This window comes from Bolinopsis microptera, chromosome 10 (genome assembly GCF_026151205.1).
Source record: "Bolinopsis microptera isolate Bmic1 chromosome 10, MBARI_Bmic_1.0, whole genome shotgun sequence".
In the NCBI taxonomy this organism is placed as follows: Eukaryota; Metazoa; Ctenophora; class Tentaculata; order Lobata; family Bolinopsidae; genus Bolinopsis; species Bolinopsis microptera.
The window spans coordinates 17,978,369-17,996,329 of record NC_087081.1 but is presented as its reverse complement, the minus strand read 5'-3'; the positions used below and the strand labels follow the sequence as shown (position 1 = coordinate 17,996,329).

At 41.6% G+C, this 17,961-nt stretch overlaps 1 protein-coding gene across 1 annotated transcript in view; it reads right to left on the bottom strand.

Moving 5' to 3' along the window:
* Window positions 1–4,109: 4,109 nt before the first annotated feature.
* The window catches only part of LOC134821717 (pecanex-like protein 4), a 33,496-nt gene continuing 19,644 nt past the window's right edge, over window positions 4,110–17,961 (bottom strand). The window contains exons 12-15 of the mRNA XM_063832450.1: window positions 15,149–15,517; window positions 14,389–14,454; window positions 12,258–12,378; window positions 4,110–5,759 (exon numbers count right to left, since the gene is read on the bottom strand). Of these exons, the coding sequence (XP_063688520.1) occupies window positions 5,324–5,759; window positions 12,258–12,378; window positions 14,389–14,454; window positions 15,149–15,517 (992 nt within the window). The 3' untranslated portion in view covers window positions 4,110–5,323. The remainder of the gene's footprint in view (window positions 5,760–12,257; window positions 12,379–14,388; window positions 14,455–15,148; window positions 15,518–17,961) is intronic.

Below are 17,961 nucleotides of genomic sequence, written 5' to 3'. Positions count from 1 at the left end.
GCTTATTCAATCTAGAATACTCTGACCTGTTAGCGTTCGAATTAGGGTCTTTACGCTTAAATTCCTTACGGTTCTTCAATAATTCTTTTGTCTTCTGAGATTGGTGCCTGTCCTTCTTTTTTCGAGGTCTTTGCCCAAGGATTTCCATGGAAACTTGTTGGACAGTTGTCTTGAAGTTGTCCCACATTGATTCCAGGTCAACCTCAGGTTCCAAACAGTCAAATTTGTTTCTCAGAACAATATTGTATTCGGAAACAAGTGAATGATCACGCAGATGCTCAATAGCAGGAATCTCAAGCTTACGTTCCTGCTTCTTTTTCACTGACATAAGCTTCATTCTCAGTCGTGCTCTTACCAAATAGTGATCAGACCCAATGTCAGCCCCCCTACAAACTTTTACATTTAGCAAAGAGCCTCCAAACTTCTTACTGATACAGATGTGGTCTATTTGGTTTACAGTACGACCATTAGACGATCTCCACGTACCTTTATGTATATCCTTTTGCTGAAACATAGTGCCACCGATGGTAAGTTGGTGGGCAATGCAAAAGTCCAACAATCGGGTACCATTGTCATTTGATGAGCTGTGAAGCGAGTGTCCACCAATGACACCTGACATAGAACTGCAGTCCGATGTGACCTTAGCATTAAGATCACCGAGCAGTAATTTTAAATCATGTCGGGGTAGCTCATCGAATGCACTTGACAACTGCTGGTAGAATTCATCCTTATCATTATCTGAAGCCCCCTCAGTTGGCGCATATGCCACAACAACAGAGATGTTCAGGTGTTGACTATGCAGCCTTGCACTCAACAAACGGTCAGATATTGGTAGATAGGAAATTAATGAATTTTTAGTCCTCTTTGAAAGGGTAAGACCGACACCTCGCCTTCTTATACCGTCCGTCCTCCCTGAATAAATAAGTAAGGAGCCATTATCCAGTAGCTCTGATCCTGTACCAGGCATATGGGTCTCAGTTATACCCAGCAAGTCCAACTTACCTTAGTTCCCAAAAATTTGTGTGCCATTATATTGAGCACAATTTATTTGAGCCCGAAAAATTTGGGCAGAAAATTTGAACTCATTTGGGCGACCGAAAATTTGGGCACAAATTCTTCGAAAAATGAATGATTTTCCACTAAAATTTCAGTTAGATATTTGCCTTAGTTCGTTATTATTCCTTATTATTCCAGTCATTTTGCTTTCAATTTTAAGCATGTAGGTGGTAGTCTGAGTTGTTTCACATTATGAAATTTACGATCTGCCCAGTAACTACTAAAAAATACAGTGATGATGGCACAGTGAAAAATGATAGATATACAATAGTGATATTTAGTCTCTCAATCAGATAGTTTAGTCTACTTACACTCAGCATATCTTATCATACCCCTTTCACATACAATTATCATTATGACGCCTCACCAGATGGTCGAAAGGTTTGACCAGTGTCCAGTTCTTTGAGAAAATCCTTCTTCCCCACATAGAATCAGTTCGAGCCTCCATCAACAACCCTGAGCAGAAAGCACTAATGATATCAGATGTGTTTCGGGCCCAACACACACAGACACTAAAAGATCTGATGACAGCCAACAACTGCATCCTACAGAAAGTTCCAGCTAATATGACCCATCATCTACGACTACAGCCCCTGGACATATCTATCAATGGACTAGCTAAGAAATTCATGCGCAATAAGTACGAAGATTGGTACGCGAAAAACATAGTGTGTCAGCTCAATGGAGGAGTTTCATCAGACAATGTGAAAATCGATACCCGCTTGACAGTGATCCGTGAAGTACACGCTCGTTGGATCAACGAACTTTTTGTATATTTAAAAGGGAGGCCAGATGACATAAGGAAAGGCTTTGAGAATTCGGGTATAACTGATGCTTGCAGATCAGACTTTACGGTGGATGATAATCTATTTGCAGATCTTGTTTAAATCTCTAGCTATCCGTACCTCTAGCCATTTGTTTTATTAGTAGCTGTTAGCTATTCCAGTTATTTCTATTCATTTAAAATGTAAGCCTTTTTACTTGGTCAAGCCATGAATGACAGATTAGAAAACTAAAATTTAAAATATTATTTCACTTGGATATGAAGAAAAAGCCATCTTTCTATAGATTTCAGGGCCACAGGCCAAATGCCAAAAGTTTGGTTAGCAAAAAATTTAGCAGACGGAAAAGATTTATGCAATTAATTTGGTCTGCAAAAAATTTGGGCGAGAGGCCCGCTCAAATTTTTTGTCGCCCAAATTTTTGGGAATTAAGGTACCTTAATTCCCAAAAATTTGGGCGACAAAAAATTTGAGCGGGCCTCTCGCCCAAATTTTTTGCAGACCAAATTAATTGCATAAATCTTTTCCGTCTGCTAAATTTTTTGCTAACCAAACTTTTGGCATTTGGCCTGTGGCCCTGAAATCTATAGAAAGATGGCTTTTTCTTCATATAATCCAAGTGAAATAATATTTGAAATTTTAGTTTTCTAATCTGTCATTCATGGCTTGACCAAGTAAAAAGGCTTATATTTTAAATGAATAGAAATAACTGGAATTAGACTTCAAGACCTTTGGTCCGGGTTTACAGTAGTTCGCTACACACAATTATGTACACCTTTGTTTCCCCCAAAGCTAAGCGTATGTGCCGCTTAGTTTGATAGATCATGATGTAAACCTTCTAATTTTCTTCCAAACCTTTCGACCATTTGGTGAGGCGTCATAATAATAATTGTATGTGAAAGGGGTATGATAAGATATGCTGAGTGTAAGTAGACTAAACTATCTGATTGAGAGACTAAATATCACTATTGTATATCTATCATTTTGTACTGTGCCATCATCACTGTATTTTTTAGTAGTTACTGGGCACTGGGCAGATCGTAAATTTCATAATGTGAAACAACTCAGACTACCACCTACATGCTTAAAATTGAAAGCAAAATGACTGGAATAATAAGGAATAATAATGAACTAAGGCAAATATCTAACTGAAATTTTAGTGGAAAATCGTTCATTTTTCGAAGAATTTGTGCCCAAATTTTCGGTCGCCCAAATGAGTTCAAATTTTCTGCCCAAATTTTTCGGGCTCAAATAAATTGTGCTCAATATAATGGCACACAAATTTTTGGGAACTAAGGTATACTCAGAGATATTCTCTGATAGCTGGAACAACTGACTTGAACTACTTGTCAGAGATAATACATTCCATGTCCCAAATGTAAGACCTGTTTTAGAATAATTCGCTGGCTGTTTCTTATTAGAGTCAGAGTCCACATGGGTGATCTGTGGAGAAATAAATCTGCTACAATGACGTGTTCTCCCAACACTCATCTGGCCACGGGGGTCCCTTAGGCTTTGCCCCGCCACCTTCATACTGGTATCATCCGTCCTTGCAGAGGGAGCCACACACCGTTTCTTGTTGTTACTTTGTGATATTTCTGCAGCAAATGTTTAGAGAGGAGAAGTTGCCAGCATCTCGCACCCGGTTTTTTATCGACCTTTGCCTGTCTAGATCCATAGTGTTTTGTTGCACGTCATCTGTTTAAACTGGAGTCACCCAGGACAGATTACAATGCTTAATAGTAGCACCTCGAAAAGGATGTGATTCTTCATCACGCACTATGGTCATTGAAATAGGAGAGGTTATCATGGTTACACGATCACTATTCCCTGAGATTAATAATAATCTCTTGCCAACATCTCTTTGGTCAAATGTATCAATACATTTTTTAAATTTACATATAAATAAAAAATGTTGTTCATTTCTCGGTCCCATTTTCAGTTTTTGAAGATGAAATTTATCGGACCGAAATTTCACTGTTTCGACTGAATTTGTTTCCAGCAACCAATTAGTCCGTGAGCTATGCCTATAGATGACATATGAAACAATTGAGGTGCTGGAAGTTTGATTCTAGTCAGAGGAAGGATGAAAGAGAAATTTTTTTAAATTTCATATTTTTTAACTACTGTCCCATTTTCGAAGATGATATTTCAATTTGCTGAACAGAAATTGATGGAATAGTTAGCCAGTGCAGTGACCAATAAGTAAATAAGTTGTGATAACCAAATAAAATTAATCTGAAAAACTATTGGTACATATTATTAAATACAATATTATATACAAATACTGAATAAATATATTGTCATGTATTTATTATTAAGTAAAATATCGTAAGTTTATAAATAATGAATATAACCTGCCGACCTGAAAGATTTACCATGAAGAAATTCACGATTAATCAGACACAGAACAATTTTAAGGTTTAAACATTTTATTTTTATTTTGCAGATACGGTAAATGAGGGAGGAAACAAGTTGCCCAAAAATCCACGTTACAGCTATAAGGCGTGTTATCCTGAGGTATTATATTTACCTTGTACAACGTTGGGTCCATTACTAGATAAAATTGTTAAAATGAAAAACTTCAATTAAGAATTGGTTCATTTCAACGTTTTCAAATGTGTATCTTACAAAACATTTCGTGGGGTTTGAGTCAGCCTACAGCCTACAGTACCCCTCACCCCAGACCCCAGTACATACTTTTAGTCTAAAAGTAAAACATTTGTGTTGTTGTGTCCTTCCGCAGTTGTGCAATATTTAGAGAGTTGATACGTGCTGCGTAGACAGGGTATCCGAGTGGTAACCAGGTAACCAGGTAACCAGGTAACCAGGAAACCAGGTAACCAGGTAACCAGGTAACCAGGTAACCAGGTAACCAGGTAACCAGGTAACCATGTAACCAGGTAACCAGGTAACCAGGTAACCAGGTATTTACAGAGTTGATACGTGCTGCAGTCCGGAGGAGTAGACAGGGTATCCGAGTGGTAACCAGGTAACCAGGTAACCAGGTAACCAGGTAACCAGGTAACCAGGTAACCAGGTAACCAGGTAACCAGGTAACCAGGTAACCTGGTAACCAGGTAACCAGGTAACCAGGTAACCAGGTAACCAGGTTACCTGGTATTTACAGAGTTGATACGTGCTGCAGTCCGGAAGAGTAAACAGGGTATCCGAGTGGTAACCAGGTAACCAGGTAACCAGGAAACCAGGTAACCAGGTAACCAGGAAACCAGGTAACCAGGTAACCAGGTAACCAGGTAACCAGGTAACCAGGAAACCAGGTAACCAGGTAACCAGGTAACCAGGTAACCAGGTAACCAGGTAACCAGGTAACCAGGTAACCAGGTAACCAGGAAACCAGGTAACCAGGTAACCAGGTAACCAGGTAACCAGGTAACCAGGTAACCAGGTAACCAGGTAACCAGGTAACCAGGTAACCAGGTAACCAGGTAACCAGGTAACCAGGTAACCAGGTTACCTGGTATTTACAGAGTTGATACGTGCTGCAGTCCGGAAGAGTAAACAGGGTATCCGAGTGGTAGGTCAGCAGATTGAGTGACAATGTTTCTTAGGATATTGGGGTGGGCCTGAATACTGTACCTTTCCTCGTCATCATTGGTCAAGTACAGCAGTTCTAACGAGAGAGCACTCCAGATAGATCTTACATTTTCCGAATTCAGCTGCCCCGTCAACATTGGCAGTTTAGTAAGACTGAGAGTCCGACTGGCATATACCCCTTCCTTGTTGAACCCCAAGGTAAAGACAAATTGTTTGCTTTCTTCTAAACTTTTCTGCCATGCTGGATCAGTTTCCAGCCCGATATACCAGTCTCTCTCCAGTGCCAACATACTGTCAAAATATTCCTCTAAAGTCTCGTTATCGCCAAATACGGTTTCATCAATAGAGAGTTTCACAGCGAATCTGAAAAGATAAACGAAATCAAACTTGGGGGGGGGGGGGGGGGGGGGGGGGGGGGGGAGGGGGGAGGTGGGGTCAGGACGGTTTTGGAAATTTCAGCGGATGCCTCGTCAATAAAATTATAAGGGTTAAGCGACCGCTGTAATCCTGAACCTGGCAAAAGTCCCGCTCACATTGGGATTTGGGACGTCTGCTAAGTTTCTCAATGTAATCCGACTTATATGGTCCTAAGTAACACAATTTCTCGGAATCACGCCCTTTTTGACCACACCCATATCGCGACCCCCAGTGTAAATTATTTCGGATTCAGCCATGAACAAAGACCTCAAGCCATGAACCAAAATGAATTTTTATATTAGTGCTATGAAAATACTTAAGGCCTAAGACTAAGAGACTTAGGCCTTAGTTAGGGAGGACAAAGAATAAAAGAGGTGAAGGAGGATAAGGAAGAGGGTTGTGAGGAGGAAGAATAAAAGAGGTGGTGGAGGACAAGGAAGAGAGTAGGGAGGAGGAAGAATAAAAGAGGTGGGGGAGGATAAGGAAGAGAGTAGGGAGGAGGAAGAATAAAAGAGGTGGGGGAGGATAGGGAAGAGAGTAGGGAGGAGGAAGAATAAAAGAGGTGGTGGAGGACAAGGAAGAGAGTAGGGAGGAGGAAGAATAAAAGAGGTGGGGGAGGACAAGGAAGAGAGTAGGGAGGAGGAAGAATAAAAGAGGTGGGGGAGGATAAGGAAGAGAGTAGGGAGGAGGAAGAATAAAAGAGGTGGGGGAGGATAAGGAAGAGAGTAGGTAAGAGGAAGAATAAAAGAGGTGGGGGAGGATAAGGAAGAGAGTAGGGAGGAGGAAGAATAAAAGAGGTGGGGGAGGATAAGGAATAGAGTAGGGAGGAGAAAGAATAAAAGAGGTGGTGGAGGACAAGGAAGAGAGTAGGGAGGAGGAAGAATAAAAGAGCTGGGGGAGGATAAGGAAGAGAGTAGGGAGGATGAAGAATAAAAGAGCTGGGGGAGGATAAGGAAGCGAGTAGGGAGGAGGAAGAATAAAAGAGGTGGGGGAGGATAAGGAAGAGAGTAGGGAGGAGGAAGAATAAAAGAGGTGGGGGATGATAAGTAAGAGAGTAGGGAGGAGGAAGAATAAAAGAGGTGGGGGAGGATAAGGAAGAGAGTAGGAAGAATAAAAGAGGTGGGGGAGGATAAGGAAGCGATTAGGGAGGAGGAAGAATAAAAGAGGTGGGGGAGGACAAGGAAGAGAGTAGTGAGGATGAAGAATAAAAGAGGTGGGGGAGGATAAGGAAGAGAGTAGGGAGGAGGAAGAATAAAAAAGGCGGGGGAGGATAAGGAAGAGAGTAGGGAGGAGGAAGAATAAAAGAGGTGGGGGAGGATAAGGAAGAGAGTAGGGAGGATGAAGAATAAAAGAGGTGGGGGAGGATAAGGAAGAGAGTAGGGAGGATGAAGAATAAAAGAGGTAGGGGAGGATAAGGAAGAGAGTAGGGAGGAGGAAGAATAAAAGAGGTGGGGGAGGATAAGTAAGAGAGTAGGGAGGAGGAAGAATAAAAGACGTGGGGGAGGATAAGGAAGAGAGTAGGAAGAATAAAAGAGGTGGGAGAGGATAAGGAAGCGATTAGGGAGGAGGAAGAATAAAAGAGGTGGGGGAGGACAAGGAAGAGAGTAGTGAGGAGGAAGAATAAAAGAGGTGGTAAAGGACAAGGAAGAGAGTAGGGAGGAGGAAAAATAAAAAAGGTGGGGGAGGATAAGGAAGAGAGTAGGGAGGAGGAAGAATAAAAGAGGTGGGGGAGGACAAGGAAGAGAGTAGGGAGGAGGAAGAATAAAAGAGGTGGGGGAGGATAAGGAAGAGAGTAGGGAGGAGGAAGAATAAAAGAGGTGGGGGAGGATAAGGAAGAGAGTAGGGAGGAGGAAGAATAAAAGAGGTGGGGGAGAATAAGGAAGAGAGTACGGAGGAGGAAGAATAAAAGAGGTGGGGGAGGATAAGGAAGAGAGTAGGGAGGAGGAAGAATAAAAGAGGTGGGGGAGGATAAGGAAGAGAGTAGGGAGGAGGAAGAATAAAAGAGGTGGGGGAGGATAATGAAGAGAGTAGGGAGGAGGAAGAATAAAAGAGGTGGGGGAGGACAAGGAAGAGAGTAGGGAGGAGGAAGAATAAAAGAGGTGGGGGAGGATAAGGAAGAGAGTAGGGAGGAGGAATAATAAAAGAGGTGGGGGAGGATAAGGAAGAGAGTAGGGAGGAGGAAGAATAAAAGAGGTGGGGGAGGATAAGGAAGAAAGTAGGGAGGAGGAAGAATAAAAGAGGTGGGGGAGGATAAGTAAGAGAGTAGGGAGGAGGAAGAATAAAAGAGGTGGGGGAGGATAAGGAAGAGAGTAGGGAGGAGGAAGAATAAAAGAGGTGGGGGAGGATAAGGAAGCGATTAGGGAGGAGGAAGAATAAAAGAGGTGGGGGAGGACAAGGTAGAGAGTAGGGAGGAGGAAGAATAAAAGAGGTGGTAAAGGACAAGGAAGAGAGTAGGGAGGAGGAAGAATAAAAAAGGTGGGGGAGGATAAGGAAGAGAGTAGGGAGGAGGAAGAATAAAACAGGTGGGGGAGGATAAGGAAGAGAGTAGGGAGGAGGAAGAATAAAAGAGGTGAAGGAGGATAAGGAAGAGAGTAGGGAGGAGGAAGAATAAAAGACGTGGGGGAGGATAAGGAAAAGAGTAGGGAGGAGGAAGAATAAAAGAAGTGGGGGAGGATAAGGAAGAGAGTAGGGAGGAGGAAGAATAAAAGAGGTGGGGGAGAATAAGGAAGAGAGTAGGGAGGAGGAAGAATAAAAGAGGTGGGGGAGGATAAGGAAGAGAGTAGGGAGGAGGAAGAATAAAAGAGGTGGGGGACGATAAGGAAGAGAGTAGGGAGGAAGAAGAATAAAAGAGGTGGGGGAGGATAAGGAAGAGAGTAGGGAGGAGGAAGAATAAAAGAGGTGGTGGAGGACAAGGAAGAGAGTAGGGAGGAGGAAGAATAAAAGAGGTGGTGGAGGACAAGGAAGAGAGTAGGGAGGAGGAAGAATAAAAGAAGTGGGGGAGGATAAGGAAGAGAGTAGGGAGGAGGAAGAATAAAAGAGGTGGGGGAGAATAAGGAAGAGAGTAGGGAGGAGGAAGAATAAAAGAGGTGGGGGAGGATAAGGAAGAGAGTAGGGAGGAGGAAGAATAAAAGAGGTGGGGGACGATAAGGAAGAGAGTAGGGAGGAAGAAGAATAAAAGAGGTGGGGGAGGATAAGGAAGAGAGTAGGGAGGAGGAAGAATAAAAGAGGTGGTGGAGGACAAGGAAGAGAGTAGGGAGGAGGAAGAATAAAAGAGGTGGTGGAGGACAAGGAAGAGAGTAGGGAGGAGGAAGAATAAAAGAGGTGGGGGAGGATAAGGAAGAGAGTAGGGAGGAGGAAGAATAAAAGAGGTGGGGGAGGATAGGGAAGAGAGTAGGGAGGAGGAAGAATAAAAGAGGTGGTGGAGGACAAGGAAGAGAGTAGGGAGGAGGAAGAATAAAAGAGGTGGGGGAGGACAAGGAAGAGAGTAGGAAGGAGGAAGAATAAAAGAGGTGGGGGAGGATAAGGAAGAGAGTAGGGAGGAGGAAGAATAAAAGAAGTGGGGGAGGATAAGGAAGAGAGTAGGTAAGAGGAAGAATAAAAGAGGTGGGGGAGGATAAGGAAGAGAGTAGGGAGGAGGAAGAATAAAAGAGGTGGGGGAGGATAAGGAATAGAGTAGGGAGGAGAAAGAATAAAAGAGGTGGTGGAGGACAAGGAAGAGAGTAGGGAGGAGGAAGAATAAAAGAGCTGGGGGAGGATAAGGAAGAGAGTAGGGAGGATGAAGAATAAAAGAGGTGGGGGAGGATAAGGAAGCGAGTAGGGAGGAGGAAGAATAAAAGAGGTGGGGGAGGATAAGGAAGAGAGTAGGGAGGAGGAAGAATAAAAGAGGTGGGGGATGATAAGTAAGAGAGTAGGGAGGAGGAAGAATAAAAGAGGTGGGGGAGGATAAGGAAGAGAGTAGGAAGAATAAAAGAGGTGGGGGAGGATAAGGAAGCGATTAGGGAGGAGGAAGAATAAAAGAGGTGGGGGAGGACAAGGAAGAGAGTAGTGAGGAGGAAGAATAAAAGAGGTGGTAAAGGAGAACCTCTAAGAAATAGAGAACCTTGGAGGAAGTGTGTGTCCCTAGGCTCTAAGCTATGTAGTAAAGAAGACATACAGCATCGTATAATCCTTGGAAATGTTGCATTCGAAAAATACAAGAAAGTTTGGATGCAAGGATCTAAGATTAATCTGAAGACCAAGATTAAGATATACGAAGCATACGTTACATCTGTTATGCTCTATAACTGCAATAGCTGGGCTACCCCTCAGAACCTATTTGACAAACTTGATGCATGTCATAGAAGACACCTGCGTCAAATATTGAAGATGACTTATCCCATTATTATCAGTAATAAAGCACTCTATGAACGCTGTGGTGTAACACCGTTGTCAGAGCGAGTGACATATGCTCGCTGGAAAATGCTTGGACATGTCCTTCGCAGTGACTGCTCATCACCAGCTCAGAGAGCTCTTCAATTTGCTGTTAATGCGTTATTTACCATGAAAGGACGTGTTGGTCGACACCAAAGTAATCTTTTAAAGTTTATTATACATGATTTGAATAAAAGAAACCTACCATTACGTGATATTAATGATCTTTATGATCTTAGGGCTACTGCCTCTAACAGAGTTTTGTGGAGAAAATTATTTACCTCATAATTAACCTTTCTTTTTCAGAGAACTGTTATGTTTTTTTGGGCACTTATCAGTCTCTTAAGATGTTTCTTTACTATTTCGAGATTGTTTTAAAAGTTAGATAATAATAATAATAAAGGACAAGGAAGAGAGTAGGGAGGAGGAAGAATAAAAGAGGTGGGGGAGGATAAGGAAGAGAGTAGGGAGGAGGAAGAATAAAAGAGGTGGGGGAGGATAAGGAAGAGAGTAGGGAGGAGGAAGAATAAAAGAGGTGGTGGAGGACAAGGAAGAGAGTAGGGAGGAGGAAGAATAAAAGAGGTGGGGGAGGATAAGGAAGAGAGTAGGGAGGAGGAAGAATAAAAGAGGTGGTGGAGGACAAGGAAGAGTGTAGGGAGGAGAAAGAATAAAAGAGGTGAGGGAGGATAAATAAGAGAGTAGGGAGGAGGAAGAATAAAAGAGGTGGGAGAGGATAAGGAAGAGAGTAGGGAGGAGGAAGAATAAAAAAGGTGGGGGAGGATAAGGAAGAGAGTAGGGAGGAGGACGAATAAAAGAGGTGGTGGAGGACAAGGAAGAGAGTTGGGAGGAGGAAGAATAAAAGAGGTGGGGGAGGATAAGGAAGAGAGTAGGGAGGAGGAAGAATAAAAGAGGTGGGGGAGGATAAGGAAGAGAGTAGGGAGGAGGAAGAATAAAAGAGGTGGTGGAGGACAAGGAAGAGAGTAGGGAGGAGGAAGAATAAAAGAGGTGGGGGAGGATAAGGAAGAGAGTAGGGAGGAGGAAGAATAAAAGAGGTGGGGGAGGATAAGGAAGAGAGTAGGGAGGAGGAAGAATAAAAGAGGTGGTGGAGGACAAGGAAGAGAGTAGGGAGGAGGAAGAATAAAAGAGATGGGGGAGGATAAGGAAGAGAGTAGGGAGGAGGAAGAATAAAAGAGGTGGGGGAGGATAAGGAAGAGAGTAGGGAGGACAAAGAATAAAAGAGGTGGTGGAAGACAAGGAAGAGAGTAGGGAGGAGGAAGAATAAAAGAGGTGGGGGAGGATAAGGAAGAGAGTAGGGAGGAGGAAGAATAAAAGAGGTGGGGGAGGATAAGGAAGAGAGTAGGTAAGAGGAAGAATAAAAAAGGTGGGGGAGGATAAGGAAGAGAGTAGGGAGGAGGAAGAATAAACGAGGTTTGGGAGGATAAGGAAGAGAGTAGGGAGGAGGAAGAATAAAAGAGGTGAAGGAGGATAAGGAAGAGAGTAGGGAGGAGGTAGAATAAAACAGGTGGGGGAGGATAAGGAAGAGAGTAGGGAGGAGGAAGAATAAAAGAGGTGGGGGAGGATAAGGAAGAGGGTAGGGAGGAGGAAGAATAAAAGAGGTGGTGGAGGACAAGGAAGAGAGTAGGGAGGAGGAAGAAAAGAAGAGGTGGGGGAGGATAAGGAAGAGAGTAGGGAGGAGGAAGAATAAAAGAGGTGGGGGAGGATAATGAAGAGAGTAGGTAAGAGGAAGAATAAAAAAGGTGGGGGAGGATAAGGAAGAGAGTAGGGAGGAGGAAGAATAAAAGAGGTGGGGGAGGATAAGGAAGAGAGTAGGGAGGAGGAAGAATAAAAAAGGTGGGGGAGGATAAGGAAGAGAGTAGGGAGGAGGAAGAATAAAAGAGGTGGGGGAGGATAAGGAAGAGAGTAGGGAGGAGGAAGAATAAAAGAGGTGGGGGAGGATAAGGAAGAGAGTAGGGAGGAGGAAGAATAAAAGAGGTGGGGGAGGATAAGGAGAGGGGTGACAAAAAGATTAACAACCTGTATGAAGTTATAAGTAGTCTTTTAAGTTCGCTGTTCTCTTCGATCCACTGTTTACATTTGCCGAAGTAAACGTTGCCACTGTAGGTTTTTACTACTTGATTGGCAGATTTGTTCACACCTGGAGTAATAATATTAAAATTTAACCGTATTTCCAAATTACACAAACAAAATCAGAATTGCAATTTTGAAGCGGCCTTAACATAACTGTCGCCAACATTGACTAATGTTGGCTAAAAGTTGGTCCCGCAGTTTAGAATGGTTAACCATAAATATAATAATTCAGTGGCGTTTAGGCGTCACCAGTAATCTACGCAATAATTGTTTTATTTGAAAACTGAGTCTCAAATTCATTTCTAAACGTTTTCATTATACACGGTCAGATTGATTTTGATTTGCAAAACATTTTAATTAAGATACGTTTTAATCTATAAACCAGTAGTAGCCAAAAGTTCAATCATGAATTTGGCCAGCGATGGTCAAGGAAGTGCATTCCATGGGAATAGGACACAAGGCGGTAGTTTCTTAAAAAGGTGGAAACTAGGGCCTGATCTGATGACACTCATTCAACACTCAATCACGGTTTCCTAATCATTCGGCTGATTTGACCGAGGATAAATGAAAAGAGTATGTATTGACGGGATATTGGCGAAAACTGTCTCGATCACGTGACATGACCGTATAAGGAAGTTAGTCCAATTTCTCGTCAGGGTTAGGGTTTCAGCATATGCTTTTGTTAAGGATAGGGTTAGGGTTAGGGTTGGGATCAGATTAGAGGGTTAGAGTTTCGAATAGTCGTTCAGGGCCAGCTAGAGAACGAGTTGAAAAAGTCACGTGACAGTCGAGTGTAGAGTGATTAATCATCATCCATGCATGATGCAGTTCACCGCAGACTTCGCACTATTTTGATTATAATATAAAGTACCCAGGAGTCATATCCAACAAAAACTTGAATAAACGCTGCAATGATGAACCATTGTCAGAAAAAATGGCCCGTAGTCGGTGCAGAGAATGTTAAAACATGTTTTGCGGGGTCCTATTGACGGACCAGTGTTTTCTTCCCTCATTTTTGCCATCAATACACTGAACTTACCAGTGAGAAGAGGAAGACCCCAAATCAATCTATTCTCGCTGATTGTGCATGATTTATGTAAAAGAAATCTTTATATTTCTTGATGTATTGATCTGTATTATCTCCGTAGTTTAGACGCCAAAGATTAGACTTGGGCGTTGTTTTTAACTATCCCTGGCCTTGTTTGATAGAATGATTTAATAATAATAACGAGCAGACTTTTGTCATCAATATAGCGCCGTCGGGCCACTTCATGTATCTAAACCTGATCATTTATTCCCTATTATATGATATTTTTTGCTGTCGGCAATTGTATAGTAGACATTTTTTCCCGATAATTGTTCAATGTTTGTTTCCAGAGCTACAAATATCATAACAACTTGCCGCACGGCGCGAAGACCGCGCGCGTTACACTCAGTGCTAGCTAATTTAGTTTTTACTTTTTTAAATGTTTTGTCGTTCGCGCTCTTGTTAGCCTTTTTAATATTTTACCACATAACAAGATTCGCCAGAAAACCATGCTCAATTTACTGTAAATAGCGCAGATTTTCTTCAAATTTCACAATTGGTTGAAGCTCAACGAGATGGAAAATTTTGAGAAATAGGGTGTTTTAGACGATATTTGGCATTAAAGAAATTTGTTGGATAGCAATAAACTGGGACTGAAAAAAATCAAGTACTCGCGTCAATTGCCTGCCGTTTAAACAGTACAGACTGCAGACATAAACACAGCCCAGTTACCAGGCGACCAGGGGACTAGGGGGCTGCAGCCCCCCTGGCTACGTGCCTGACACTACAAATCTATTACATCTATAGATCTATATGTATCTATACATCTATAAAATATGTATAGATACATTTATTGAGAATTATGAAACGTGATGGAAAATAAAAATTAAACGGGTCATACCCAGGATGTATAACATGAAGAATTTGTTGCAACTTTGTATGAAAAGCATTAATATGTAACAATAAAAAACTTGGCGAAAAAACGTCAGAAAAATCACAATCAAAACACCATTTCCGAAAAATGTATACTAACAAAATACCGGCACATACCTGAGCTACTGTTCTGTAAAGCAAGATAAGCACTGCTCACAAGTCCGGATACTGTCTCCAGACCGGCTGAAACAGACCGAGATATTAGAAATAAAGTTTACTTTTTAATTAAGTAACACGGAGTAATACATGACAATATATCACACTACGCCAGCATTCACTACGACAGAATATTGAGCACGGGAAAACCTAAGTTAACACGTTTTAACTCGTTTTAATTATTCATGCTGTACTGATGAAACTATAGAAATTAAATACTCTACAAAATTAACTGTGACACGTATAGTTTACTCCATCGTCTGATCAAATTCTGCTTTTCGGGCCAGATTTGGCTCCAAAGAACGTGTGATAAAATATTAATGATTATTCACATGCATTCTCAAATCTCATGCAATATCAACATTTTCAAAACTCGGGTTTGAAAATTTTGATATAAACTTTCGCTATAACTCGGCAAGCCTAGTGGGCGAAAGTTTTGATATCGCATGAGAAGGAATGTGATAAATGTATAATATTGGCTCAAATCGCTGGCCTGAGTCTCTCACATTGACTCGACACAGGTTTCACGATGTAATGCGAAACATTTCCACGATTTGAAAACTGTCGTTCCAATTTGATGATAGTTCCTAAGTTAATGATATAATTCCGGATCATCAACCTGTGGGCCATTGACAAGCATGTTAGTGCTTGGATTGATATAGTTATGATCGTATTTTTTAACGAAGATTGATAAATAATAATATTTCTTTTGTGCCCTTACCATGAACAGAAGACTTGCTGCGGAAGAGATCGAGGGGGAAATTTTCACACTCCTTCTCTACCTCCTCTCTACAGAAGGGTACTTTTAACCAATTTCCAGGAACACCACACTCTTCTCCTCCCTCTCCTCCCCCATTCTTCACCTCTAAAACTATTCTCTCTTCTTCGTCAATAAAGTTATTCGAGTCACTGTCTAGCTCATTACAGTTCTCTGCACGAATAGACTTAGGTTTGATTTCGTTATCTTCTGATTTTACCGAGGAGTGTGTGGTTTCATCGCCACGAATAGACTTAGGTTTGATTTCGTTATCTTCTGATTTTACCGGGGAGTGTGTGGTTTTATTGACCAACACCTGCTCGAACCAACTCTCTGAAGGGTTATCTGGTATAGAGTTAGAAATGCAACTAGGAGTGCAACATTACATTTTTAGGTGCTTGATAGTACAAAATATCATTGATTTTAAAACAAACGTGCATCTATCTTATGAGGGAAGTACAGTAAAACCTTGATTGATACCAGTTCCTTTTCACCCCCGAATTTGTATCTATATACATTGCTTGTCAACCATATCATTTAAGGGCCCATGTAAAATTCAAAACATTGAGTGCCCACCAATTTCTCAACGGATTATCGAAGGTATATTAATAACCATTAATAACTTTTTAAGTGTTAACATTGCTTCTAAACTTTAAAAACGATCAGTTTCCCATGGTTTAGAGCTTGGCCACCGACTTTCTTCACCACTCATTTACTAGACTCGCTGAACAATAGACAAATATCTTGTTGCTTATAGATTTTAGTAAATTTTCCGATATGGTGGATCACAGCATCATGTTACCGAACTCGTAACAGTAGATAGAACTGACTTAGAAACAAAGCCACTTAGATATGGAGTCCCACGAGATTTTCGTTATTTATATTTGAATGAACAGAGGCACATATAGGTGCACCTGACCGGGAAACTCACGTGATGCACGGTTTATCTTATTAGTACACTACACTTTTTTACACTATTTTACACTACACTTTTGCCTTTTTTTGTGTATGGTGTAGTAAAAAGTGTAATAAATAAGGTACCATTTTTTACACTATTTTACACTATTTTACACTATTTTACACTATTTTACACTATTTTACACTATTTTACACTAGTTTACACTTTTAATAACACTTAACAAAATTATCTTCTAAAAATCTTCTTCTTTCCTATTATTTTCCGATCAGTCTTCAGTCTTCACATAGTACATTTCCAAAGGTAAAACATACCTTAGGTGAGAAAAAAATGTCACTTTTTTACACTTTTAATAAGGCTTTTTAGGCCACCCAGCAATTTAATTGCAAACACTCACAGAAATCCTGGACCAAGACATCAGCTTGGAAGAACTGCTAGATTGCACTCGATCGCTCAAGAAAGGGGAGGCAGTGTCATAAGACCTAATCCCGAACAAATTTCTTTAAACTCTCTGGAAAGAAAATGCAGTGCGCCTTACTGTTTTGTAGACTATGCCAAGGCATTCGATACAGTCATACAGTTTGCCGGGAGGCACTCTTCTATAAACTCTGGAAGCTAGGCATCAATGGAAGATTCTTTGGTTGCATGGAGTTCATGCACACTAACTCCAAAGATCACGTCAACCTCACGTTAAATTCTAAAACATTACGTTTTTGCGTGACATCCCAAAAAATAACTGTGTCAAGTTTCATCTCTTGGTTGTGGCCAAGGATCGACCGGGACCGCTTTTTTGGCCGGTCCCAGGACTGGAAAAAAATGCCGTGACCGGGAAAAGGCCGGGTTCAGGAATAATATCGGGAATACGACCGGGACCGAGATTAAGCCGGGATTGGGACCGGGATCATAGCTAAGAAAAAACGATATGTTATGTCAGCAAGTTGGTTGATCAGTGTATTGGATTCCTAAAATATTCTACATTTGATTTTAGCGTTAAACATACTACTGGTATTTATACATACAATACAAGGCAATCTCAATCCGCCAAAGAGTTCCTGACCTTAAAGTCTAAGAGAGAGGTGGGCTTCCGACAAAGAAAGAGTACAAGAATCAGTGCGGACAGTGATATTGAGAAGGGAAGAAACAGTGATACTGACAACTCAGTCAGAGAGATTGACGATGATGCAGCGACTTGGAACCAACTGACCAACTCCTACGCAGTACTTCAGACGGGCCCAGATCTCCGAACAACTTGGTATGAAACAAGGTTACCAGATACTTGAAGGTCAAACTGGAGCCCCAGAGACGTAATCACCTGGAGTTCTGGCGGAAAAATCACATTCTGTAGAGTGTTATAGTTGAACCATCCCATCTGAACCAGCTTGTCTGGATCAATATAGCAATATGTGTCCACCTCCTTTCTCAGTCGCACGTGAAAGGTCTTTCAAGTTGGCGAAAAACATTTTAGGGGATAACAGACTGATATGAGCCTCCGGCCGGATTCCGGAATACTTAGAAATCAACTTAATTATCAAATACAACTGAAGAGCCATAAACTACGAAATATATCAGCTCAAGTTCCCACCTGATGGTTATTGGTTATCAATCTTAACGAGGAATTAGAATTAGAATTAGAACGACTCGGACGACGAGAGTATGGCTACGGATTCTAATGAAGAGGCAGTTAGATTTACTGACGAATCAGATGATGAGGACATTGCGTAGGATAGGATGCGTTAATTTACTTACTCTGACACTACAACCTTGGTATCCGCTACTGATTACAAGCACAGCTTACACAACAAACTAGCAATCAACTCTGACACTTACAGGCACAGCTCACACAACAAACTAGCAATCAACT